At 40.3% G+C, this 12,352-nt stretch overlaps 1 protein-coding gene across 1 annotated transcript in view; it reads right to left on the bottom strand.

Moving 5' to 3' along the window:
* Nucleotides 1-12,117, bottom strand: part of LMAN1 (lectin, mannose binding 1) — a 42,508-nt gene extending 30,391 nt beyond the window's left edge. Inside the window, exons 1-3 of the mRNA XM_072605927.1 lie at nucleotides 11,810-12,117; nucleotides 5,972-6,126; nucleotides 5,783-5,890 (exon numbers count right to left, since the gene is read on the bottom strand). Of these exons, the coding sequence (XP_072462028.1) occupies nucleotides 5,783-5,890; nucleotides 5,972-6,126; nucleotides 11,810-12,065 (519 nt within the window). The 5' untranslated portion in view covers nucleotides 12,066-12,117. The remainder of the gene's footprint in view (nucleotides 1-5,782; nucleotides 5,891-5,971; nucleotides 6,127-11,809) is intronic.
* Nucleotides 12,118-12,352: the final 235 nt, after the last annotated feature.

The raw sequence follows: 12,352 nt of genomic DNA, 5'->3' as shown, positions 1-12,352 counted from the left end.
TAAGTAGTTCTAAACCCACAGGATGATGGAATGAAGTAAATCGCCAGCCCAAGACATCCTGGAAAGTGGCTGGGAAGTGTCTATCGTGCCACGCTGGGAGTAGAGCTCAGTCACCAGTACAGACAGAAAATCACCACTTTAATTATAACATCTATTCATATGAATCTCAGATCTATAAATTCAGCCCCAGTCTCTCCTCTGGGACTCAGTCCCATATCATAAAATGCCTAATGAACATTTCAAAGTGGATGTCCCAGAGACATCTCCAACAAACTGTCAAAAACAGAACTTATTGATCTTCTCCCCCAAACCAACATCTTCCAAACTCCTCATTTTTGTCAAATGCACCATTTTCCTAGTCTCTCAGGTCTGTAACTTCAGCATTATCCTCAACTCCTTACTCTCCCTAATCTAACACATCCAATTGGTTGCCAAATCTTGCCATTTTCACCTCCACAATATTTCTTATCTCTAAACCCTTCTCTCTACTCACATAGCTACTATCCCAGTTGGGTTTAGGCCCTCATCACTTCTCAACAAAAGTATTCCAATGGCCTAATTGGTCTTTCTGCTTCAAGTGTTTCCCCATTTCAATCTACCCTCTACCTTGCTGCCAAAGTGATTCTCCTTAAGCACAGATCTGATCATATCATTCTCTACACAATAATCTCAGTTGCCTACTGCCTCTGATAAAGTATCATATCCTCCATTTGGCTTTTAAAGTACTTCACAACCTGGCCCCATCCTACCTTTCTACTCTTATTAGACCCCACTTCCCTTCCTATATGCTATAAGACAGTCAAACCAACCTCTTTATTCCACACTCCATCTCCCATCTCTGCTCCTTTGTACTGGCTATCCCAGAACATACTTCTTCCTCACCCTGACCTCATCAAAATCCTCCCTTCAAGATAAAGCTCAACTACCCCTTTCTACAACTGGGATCAACTATGGTTTGAGGGTCAAAATATGGCCACTGACCTAAGAATGGTTTTCACATTTTTAAACACAATAAAATATTTTAAAATGTGAAAACCATTCTTAGCTTACTGGCTATGCAAAAATAGAAACCAACTGCTGGCCTCTAGTTACATCACATCTTTCTCAACTCCCCTCCATTTACAACTATGTAGTATATAATTTGTAACGAGTTATATAAGTATATGTTGTGTCTCCTGATAGAATGAAGATCCCTTACTGAATTATCCGAAATATTAGCCTGAACATGTTGGCCAGCAAGTTGAATTTAGAAATACATTTATAAAACGTGTACTAACCATTAAGCATGCACACATACTGATAACAAAAGCAAACTCTTTTATTTAAACTAGTGTTAGCATAAATAAATATATACATACATACACACACCTATACATGTTTAACATGTCCTTACTAGGCAGGAAAGAAGAGCAAGCACAGAGTAGGACACACGTTTTTTAATTTTGGTAAGGATTAAATAGTTTGAAGGAAGTAAGTCTTCTGTTGGCAACACGGATTCTAGAAAATCACTCCATCTATGGGATGGTGGGAGAGTGAGGGCATGTTGTTAACCTGAGAACACAAGGAAGTGGACAGAGAAGGTTATCTGAACCAGGCTCATGAATTAAACAAAATATAGGTGTGTTATCTCATTTCTACCTCTGGAGTAAGACTAGAAACAGGAACCTGGTGGGATGCCCAACAGAGATCCACAAACTCTGAATAGGGAAGTAGCTGAAATTTTTGAAGACCCTTGCAAGAATATAGCACAGGGAAGGTACAGCCTAACTACTAGCCACGTGGTTCCACAAAGAAATGGAAGCTCAGATGCCAGACTAACAACAGAAAGATGTTAGGCTTCCCTTAATGGGCAGAACTACTTGTAATTATCAGCTTCTAACTTCACTTCAGGAAAACCAAAGAGTAAAAACAGTATAACAGATCAAGGACAAGTTAGATCTCACAGGACCTGGTGATGGAAGTGACTGCCTGGTAGTATGATATCCTGGAGCATAGCACCTGAGCAATCTGTAGAGGCCAGATAAGAAAGGCTTTTTCTTGATCAGGCAATCAGAAGTGAACATAGATCTTCAAATGGGTCAAAAGCCATTAAGATTCAAGGCAAAAGAGACTCTGTCTTGCAGAGAGTCTAAAGTCTAGGAAAGAATTCATAGCACCACAGATTCTGGGCTGGAAGAGATATCAGGGGACATCAAGCCCAACCTTTGCACTTTGTAACAAGGAAACTAAGGCCCACAGAGGCTAAGTAACTTGCCCAAGATCATCCATGTACTAAGGGGTAGAGCTAAGATTCAAATATAAACAATCTTAATCCAGAGACAGTGTTCTTTCTACCACACCACCCTACAACTCCCTTTTCTTGGCATGTGGGTAACAGGGAAGATACAAGAAGTCAACTACCCCACACCAGGAGACAATACAGAGAAACAGGTTTTAAAAGGCCTAAGAAACTTAGTAGCTTTGTCAATCTGAAACATGAGAATTAAGACAAGCTAAACTCAAACGGTTCTGGGCTGGGAGATTCTGGAGACAAGATATGAAGGAATAGGCAAGTATGAGAGTTAAGTGTTCAGATAACAGCAGAAGAGCTATAAAAGAAACAGACTGGTTCCCTTTACATTTGCATAAGTCTAGGATAGCTTTTAAAACATCTAAAACTTTTAAACTTTACCCTTCATTATTTTTGATTCCTTTAGGGATTTCATGAGGTAATCAACAGTAAAAATTCTTAAAACAATCAAAAATTAAAGAGAGGGAATGGGCTGATTTAAAATACGGTACCGTATCAATAAGCTCTAAATAGATAATTAATCTACATGGAAAAGGTCATAGGATAACACAAACTAGAAAACAATAGGAGAACTACAATTTGGAGAAAATACATAACCAAAATGGGACAGAAGATCTCAAAAGTCAAAACAGACAAAAATTTAAAAGCTTTTTGCCCAAATAAAATTAGTATAATTAGAGTAAGAAAACTAATGAATGGGGGAGAATACTTTGGAAAAAAAAATATCTCTTACAAAATCTAAATTCCAAGGTGTTTTATAGGGAATTGACACAAAAATAGGACCAAAAGTCATTCCTCAATCGCTAAGTCAAAGGATATTAACAATTTTCAAAAAGACATGCAAATGATCAATAATTATAATTTTTAATGCTCCAAGTCATTAAAAAAAAAAAAACCCTCACATCTTTCACCTTGCTCCTGAATTGCCAAAGATGATAAAACTGAAAGTCAGTGTTGTCAAAGCTATGGGAAGGCAGGTACATTAACACACTATTGGTGGAGCTATGAATTGGACCAAGTGTTCTGGAAAATAATTTTGAATTGTGAGAGAAAAAGAGGCTAAATTGTTCCTTTGACTCAGGGATCCCATTAAATGGAACAGACCCCAAGGAGATCCAAGATTTAAATGTCCCACATTTACTAAAATATTTATAGCATCACCCTTTATGGTACAAAAACTGAAAACAAAGTGAGTGCCTATTAACAAGACAATGACTGAACAGGTTGTGGTGTGTGTGTGTGTGTGTGTGTGTGTGTGTGTGTGTGTGTGTGTGTGTGTGTGTGTGTGTGTAAAATGGAATATTACCATAGTATAAGAAACAACAATCTTTAGGAATTCAGAGAAATAGAAAGGCTGATATAAACTAATACAGAATGAACCATGCAGAACTATAAGACTAACATACATTATGATTGCAATAATCATTCAAACCAATAAACAATCAAAAAGGCAACTAACCCAGATTATTTGCTATGACCAACTTTGGTCTCTAAGATGGATAATAAAACATACCACCATTCTCTCAGTATCTCATCAGGGAACTAGGGTGTGCATTATTCTATAAGCTGTCTGTCAGGTGCTGTTACTGTTTGTCAGTTTTGCTTAGCTGAATACTTCCCGAAATGGTTCTATGTCACAAAGAAGTATTCTGTTGGGAGGGGGAAGCAGATGACGACATGATTGTGTTGCAAAAAAACAAAAGTCACCCATATAACTTTAGAGAGGGAAAGCAGAAGGGCAAAAGAAGTAAAAATTGGCATCAACCCTAGCAGGTCAAACTAGGTGGCAAAGAACTAAAAGGAGAAACTATAAATTCTGTGCTTGCTGACAGAAGAAAGACAGGACCACTGAGTCTATAACATTAGAGTCAGCATCTAAAGAACTGTAGATAATATCAGAACACTTATTAATGAACATTTAAGTACACAATGAATAAACAACTCTGGCTTTGTGTTCCTATAATTGTCTATTCTTAGATAATGATTAAACCCTTGAGATTCTGTGGAGAGTATGGTACACTGGAAGATTATTGGGCTTGAAGCCAGAAGACCTGGGGTGTGGGGGAAGTTCCTACCACTTACTAGTTGTATGACCACGGGCAAATTAATCTACCTCTCTTGAACTGAGTTTCCTCTCCTATAAAATGTGGAAAGTAGCACTTGTTCTGCTGACTACATAGGATTGTCATAAGCATCAAATAAGGTGAGCGTCCCTTGTTAACCATAAAACACCTAAAAAATTTTTGTTTTTATATTACCTTTATTTATCAATACCTTATTTCCCTCTTTGTCTCTCAGAGAGCCATCTCTTATAATGAAGAATTTTTAAAAGGGAATACCCCCGCCCCCCGCCCAGTTCAACAAAACCGATCATATCACTCATCTAATGTCAAACTTACATATTACACACACACGCACACGCACACTCACTCACATGCACATGCCCCTTATATAACATACATACTATTCATATAATGTCGGACTTAAAATGTCATAAGCAGTGTCCCACACCTCCACAGGCCCCAATCTCCAAAGAGTCTCTTCTTTGAGGCTAAGATTGAAGATTATAATTTCACAGGATTTGGTTTTAGTTTTTGTCATCGTCAATACTATTGTAGTCATGGTATCTAGTTTTCCTCATTTTATTTATTTTACTTTCACATAAGTTCATATAAATCTAATTCTTTGCATGATTCATGATCATTGTTTCTTACCGCACAGTACTACTGTATTATATTCATGTACTATAATTTGGTTTCCAAATGATGAACATTTATTCTATTTCCACATCTTGGCTACTATAGAAAGTATTGCTGTGAACAAAGGTATATGGTACTTTATTTTTAAATCACTCATTCCACATGGATCTATGCCTAACAGCAGGATCTCTTAGTTACCGTACAAACACTTTCCAAAATGGCTGGACCCAATTTACAGCTCAACCAGCAACATCTCAGGGAACCTGTTTTTCCACAATTCCTCTAACACTGACATCTTTTGTCATCTTTTACAATTTGCTGAGCATGAGGTGAAACCACAGAATGGTTTTGACTTGCATTTCTCTTATTACTAGTGATTTAGAATAGTCTTTCCTAGGTTTCTTCATATAATAAACTACTTATATGGCAAACACATTTTTAAAGTATAAAATTATGTCCCATTTATGATACTCCTGAAAAAACTAATACTCAATTTCGTTGTCATAACAGGTAGTAGCATGGTTTAAAAGATCAAGTCATAGACTTGGAATAAGAAAGGCCTGGGTTCAAATACCTTCTTGGAAACTTAGTAGCTATGTGACTGGGCAGGTCATCTGCAAAACGGGAATAATAACAGTATCAAAATCACAAAGTTACTGTGATTAAATGAGAAAATATACTCGGAAAACTTAATACACATAATAAATGTTAGCTATCATGGTTATTATATTATACCTTATTCTATCATATTATTATATTAAAAGCACATTATCATTCTGATAATGAAACATACCTTTCCATCATTGTCAAATGAATCGAAGAAAATTCCAACACCATTCCAATTATCAGCTGATCCAAACACAGGACCTTCCAAGCCTTGATTTTCGGTATACCAAATTGCCTGTTAATAAAATACAGTAAGATTTAGGGCACTAGAAGTATATTCTTATGTACATTTTATAAGTAAAACAAAATTTCATACTAGGCCATCAGCTCCAATTCGTCCTCTTCCAGTGACTCGAAATGTCACCTCAACCTCCCAGTTTTCAAAGGAAGCTTTTGTCTTTGTCCAGACTGATCCTTTTTGGCTTTTCAAAGATGGAGCTATTCGAATCTGGTCTGAACTAGGTATTGCATCTGAAACAAAATATTTTTAAGAAAGCTTTAAGTGATATTTCAATAATATTCAAATGAATATTGCAATACACAGACCCTTCTAATTTTTTAGATGTTCTTCAAGACAGACTCTAAAGCACGGGATGAAGCTGGAAACTTAGTAACAAGTAGAACAATTCAGTTAAAAAAATAATCCATATTAAAAACAAACTTTTAATTTCAGGCACTTCAAAATTTAATTCTTCTGAACGATAAATCATACATTTGCAATTCAATGAAACCCAAATCAACAAATATTTAACCATTTATTCTATGTAAAGTACTTCTCTAGGTGTTGAATATACAAAGAAAATCTGAAACCTTGCATTTATTTTGCTGGAGGGGGAAGGTAGGAGCAGAGATATAACATGTGCACAGGTAAATGAACATTAACTACTAGACTAGGATCTGACACTACCCTCCAAGAGATATGTAACATGAGATGACACTTAAAGGAAGCTAAGAATTTTAAGACGGGGAGCTCAGTATTCCAGGGATATGGGATAGTTAGAAAACCTGAGGGAAGCCATGGAGGCAGGAATTCTGGGAACAGCAAGTAAGTTAGTATGCAAAATATGCAAAGTCATTCAAATAAATCAATAAATACATATTAAGTGCCTAGTACATGCTAGGCATAGTGCTCAGCGCTTGATAAAGAAAAGCAGAATCGCAGCCCTCTCAAAAGAGCTCACATTCTAAAGGAGAAGACAACAGTAAGTAACTATGCATATACAGAACATATACCAAGTAGATGGGAGGTAATTTCAGAAGGAAAATACTAGCAACGAGAAGGAGCTGGAAAGACCTCCCGCCAAAGGTGAGTCTAGCTGAGTCCTGAAGGAAGCCAGGGAAGCCAGAAGACAAAGATAAGGAGAAAGCGCATTCCTGGCATGGGGGGCAGTCCAAAAAAAAAGGTACACAGTTAGGAGACACAGCAGCATGTTCAAAGGACAACACGAAGATCAGTGTCACTGGATCATGCAATATGTGGAGTGGAATGACATGTAAGAAGACTGGAAAGATAGGAAGGGGCCAGGGTGTGAAGGACTTTAAATGCTAAACAGGGCATTTTTCACTTGATCTAGAAGGAACTGAGTCACTGGAGTTTACTGAATAGGGGAGTGACATGGTCATACAAAAACCACCTCGGCAGCTGAATGGAGACTGGAGTGGAGTGGAGAGAAGCTTGAAGCAAAGCGCTCAACCAGAAGGCTATGGCAACAGTCCAGGCATGAGGTGATAACAGCCTGTCCCAAGGCAGTGACTGTTCATGGAGAGACAAAGGGAATTATAAAAACGATGCTGTAAAGGTAGGAATGATAAAACTTGGCAAGAGACTGGATATGTGAAAGTTGTGAAACAAGCCTAGAAAGGTAGGTTAGGACTAGACCATGAGGGATATTACATGTCCAACTACTATATTTCACCCTAGAAGTAACAGGGCCACTGAAGGTTTCTGCGCAGGGGAGTAACATGGTCAGACTTGTGCTTGAACACCTATGATTAAAGAAAGTTACAGTTATATATTTAAAATTCTTAGGGAGAAACAATAAAGAATTATAACTGAAAAGGAAAAGTTTGAAGTTAGGTTCTTTGTACACGATTTATATTTAATAATATCCTTTGAATATCTCAAAAGGACTTTCTATAATACTCCCATAAGAAGGAAAGGAGCATTATTCTTTCTTTTTTCCAAGTTCAAACAGGGAAGTACCGTGCTATATGGAAAAGAACGCTGGGCTGGAGGTCAAGACTCTATTACTGACTATATGACCCTGAACAAGTCATAACCTCTCTGAATCTCAGTTATCTTATCTCTAACATTCATATTACAATAGATGGTCTCTAAGGTTCCTTCTGGCATTAAATTCTGTGATTTGATCTATATGAAGACAGACAACAGTCCAAGCCAAATCTATTACTATGGGGTAAACACAGATGGGAATATTAAGGAAAAGAAAAGTTAAAACAATTGGACAAGGTTGGATATTCTTCATTGTTACCATTACCCTTCACTGAACTCACTGGCACAAAACACCATATCGGGAACTTAATCAAACCAGTTCTGCCTCCTACAGTGGTAGAATATTAAGGGCACAAAGGAAGAGAAATTAAATTAGAGACACATACATTATGGGTTTTTAAAAAAATTTGTAATAAAAGATCTTCAAACTCTACTCATCTAATTTCCCAACTCTTACATTGTACTTAAAGGTGAAAAGAGAGAAAGAAGGGGTTTAGAAATTTAAATGTATATAAAGACTGCAAAGAAGGTAAACCAGATGATCTTTAAAATACCTTTCATTTTAACAGTCTATGTATGTCTACGAATCTATGTACGCTGCGAGTTAATACGGTTGACATTCATAAAAGTGATTCCCAGGATTAGAATTGGGACCAAAATCCAAAATATTCCATACTTACATTTCCCTTCCTCACAGTTTCCCTGTGATTAATGGCATACCTCTGTCTTCTGTCCTCAACCAAGTTCTATATAATGACATCCTCCTTATCTTTCAATACTTAGATCAAATGCCATGCAACCTCCCCTGATTGCCTACTCTCATCCCAATAAGAAATTATCTTTTTTCTTCCTTAGATAGCTTAGACCAAATACACACAGAAAAACAAATACGCACACACCAAAAATCTATGTATACACACACACACAGGATTTGGGGAGGGACTGCAGAGGGTGGTTTGGACCTGTGATTTCATCAGTGTAGAGACTTTCTGGCTTGTCAACTCTTTCCACCAAGGCTTATCAGTCACTGATTTATAACTAATTGTCTTGAAAAACTGATTAGAAAGAAGACTTCAGAGAGGCCTGGAAGGACTTATATGACCTGATGCTGAGTGAAAGGAGCAGAACCAGGAGAACTTTCTGCACAGCAACGACCACAGTGTGCGAGAGTTTTTTCTGGTAGACTTGGAATTTTGTAATAATGCAAGAACTTCTTATAAAAAAAAAAAAATCCCAATGGTGGTTCTCAAGGCAAAATGCCTTCCACACTCAGAGAAAGAAATATGGAAGTCATTCACAAAATGTAGCAGATCATGTTTGTGTATGTGTATGTGTTTGTGTATCATGTTTTGATTTGTTATATGATTTCTTTCATTTATTTTAGTCTGACTACATAGCATGACTATAGTGAAAATATACTCAATAGGAAAGTATATGTAGAACCTATACAGAATTGTATGCAGTCGTGGGGAGGGAGGGGGGTAGTGGGGGGTAGGTGTGGGGGGGATAAAATCTCAATTGTATGGCAGTGATTGTTAAACATTAAAAAATAATTAAAAAAATAAAATAAAATAAAATAAAATTTGGTACCTTAACAAAAAAAAAAAAAGAAAAACTGATTAGAGCAGTGACAAGTGACTTAACCACAGACACAAAGTTTTTGTGAGTTACAGGCAAGATTTGAATGCAGGTCTTTACTACTTCAAGAATGTAGTCATCCGTAACATGCTGTTTCTTCTTAGGACATTCTCTTTTGTATTAGAGTTATTCATAAACATTGTATTATCTGTCTAATAAATCATAAGCTCCACAAGGACAGGAAATTGCTTCACTTAACTGTTGTATCTGCTCCAGTGTTGGCACACATTACAAAACACTTAATGTTTGAGGAATCGCACTGAATCTCACATTTCAGTGTTTACTAAATAAACCCTAATAAAGAAAATCACATCAACTCAACAATCTGTGGCAGGTTAGTTCAGCTGACTACAGGGAAGCTAATGAAGCCAAGGTTATGGATTCTGTATGTGGGCCTGTTACCTAGCTCCATTCAAAAAAACAAATTGTACCCCTAAAGCTGGTCTTTCATCCAACAAATACTGACTGCCTATATGCTGAGCTGAAGGGATACAAAAGGGACAGGCTCTAAAGGAGTTTGTAACGTTAATCCTTAAAATGCAACAGAAGGGTTCTGCCTGCATATATGCTCAACTCAGAAACCAATGCCATGAAGTACTGTATTTTGATCAAAGCATACAAATCTACAAATAAAAGTATATATGTAAGTTACATAGTGTTTAATTATTTACAATTAAGTAATGATAACCAGAGTCCAATCTACAATAAATACTTTGGTGAAAAATCCTTATTTTCAGAGTGGACGGTCAGTTACCAAACAGAATTTACTGCATAAAATGCACGACTGCCACATCAGTAAATAGTGACCCATTCTTACTAAAATCTGAAGAACTTTTCTTTCACATAAGAAAATGCTTTAACAACACACCTTTAGAAATAATGACTCCAAACACATTTAAAATCTTGAGGGTTATAAGATCAAACGAAAAACTGAAGACATAAAGTTAGCATGATTTGGCAGCTGGGTACAGTAGGAAGAACAATGGCTCTGGAGTCAGAGAAACTGGGTTCAAATCCCACCTTAGAAACTGGCTGGGTGGGGAGGGTAAGTTTCCTCATTTGTAGCATGAGGGGGCAGTCCTAGATGGCCTGAGATCCCTAACTATGTCTGAATTTCTAATCCTATGAATTCCTAAGTGTATACAAAACTACAAAAAAGTCTAAAAAGATCCTCTTTTAAAAAATGAGTCCATATAAAGTTCCATGCCTTACAATATAAGAAAGGGCCAAGTTACTCCTTAAAGGAGCCACAGACTGAAATCTGTTCTCTGATATCAAAGAATTTGCTGAATGCCACGAAAACCAACAAATCATCTCAGGTGCCGTGGAGGGCATAAATCATAAGTAAGGTAAGACTTAAATGAAATTCCCTCCTTTATGGACCGTAGTGCTCCAGGAGAGGATGGATCCCTTTTTCCACCCTAATTTTTTATATCACTAACCCCAAGCGGGGTTCTCCCCACAACCAACAAGCCTCTGTGGAGAGAGCAGGTGCCAAGCGGCTACTATGTGCCAAGCACCAGGGATTCGTGCCTTAAAGGAACCCACGGCTACCTTCGAGAAGCTTGTGTTCTAAAAGGAAAAGAGGAGGAACACTTAAAGTACAAAGGACGTACGCGGTAAATACAAAGTAATTCCGAAGTGGCGCCCTGGCGGCCGGAACCGGGACGGGGGGATCAAGTCGGAGGCACAGAGGAGGCCCAAGGGAATGGGAGAGGGTGCACTTGGGGGAGGGCCTGGGCAAAGGCGCGGAGCACTGAACGCTTGTGGACTGAAAGCTCCCAAGTCTGGGTGTGCGCGTCCTGTCCCCCCCCCCACCTCCCCTGCAAGTCCGGGGGCGCCTAAGGACCCCTTCTCGGAACGGTGCCCTTAAATGGGTAAAATAAAGTGAACCATTACAAATTAAGCCAATGGTCCCTCAGGATGATTATTTAATTCTTCTTAAAAGCCACGCCTCGCCCCCCGTTAAGTGAGAAGCCGCCGAGCAGGAGCCCGGCCCCCAGCACAGGGAGCCCGGCCACTGGCAGGGAAAGGGGGCGGGATCCCCCGAGCGATACGTGGCGGGACCGAAGGACTGAAACCTGATGCAAGAAACCAAAGGTTCCCGCGGAGGTGGGGAGGGAGCGGGGAAGCGGCGCCGCAGAGGGCCGGGCTGGGGGGAGGGGGGGGGTGGTGGGGCAGCGGGGAGGGGGGGGAGGGGAGCGACGCCCCCTCCCCCCAGGGGGCTTCCCCGCCGTAGCCGAGCGGGGCCGCGGAGGGGCGGGTTCTGGGGTCCGCACTTACTCCCCGCGTGGGCCCAGAAGGGCACGGTCCCGTCGCTCTGCACCAGATGCGGCCCTTTGAAGCTGTACTTGTACTCGAACCGGCGATGGGGCGGCGGGGCCAGGGAGGCGGCGGAAGCCCCGCCGCCCAGCGCGGGGTCCCCGTCCTCTCCTTGGGCGCTGGAGAAACGGCTCAGAGACAGCAGCAGCGCGCAGACAAGCGGCCCGGCCCCGGCCCCGGCCCCGGCCCGGGGACCCCCGCTCCTGGATCCCGCCATCTTGGATTCTGGGACAAGGCGGCCCGCCGGCAGCTGGGAACGAAACACCGAGCGAACGGCCAACAGGGCGCTCCGTGATTGGTGGAGCCGCCGGCCCCCTCCTCGGGGCCGGGGGAAGCCACGCCCACCGGCACCACCTCCTTCCCGCGGCAGCGTGGCCGGGTACCTGGGGGCGGGGTCCTGTGCGGGGCGTGGTCATAAGGGGCGTGGTCAGGAGAGCGGCCTGCCCCCTCCATGGTGGCAGCTCACCTGATTTGAACTTATGCCCTGCTTACCTGACAAGGAGA

This window comes from Notamacropus eugenii, chromosome 4 (assembly GCF_028372415.1).
Source record: "Notamacropus eugenii isolate mMacEug1 chromosome 4, mMacEug1.pri_v2, whole genome shotgun sequence".
Lineage (NCBI taxonomy): Eukaryota > Metazoa > Chordata > Mammalia > Diprotodontia > Macropodidae > Notamacropus > Notamacropus eugenii.
This window is presented reverse-complemented; position numbering and strand designations above follow the sequence as displayed.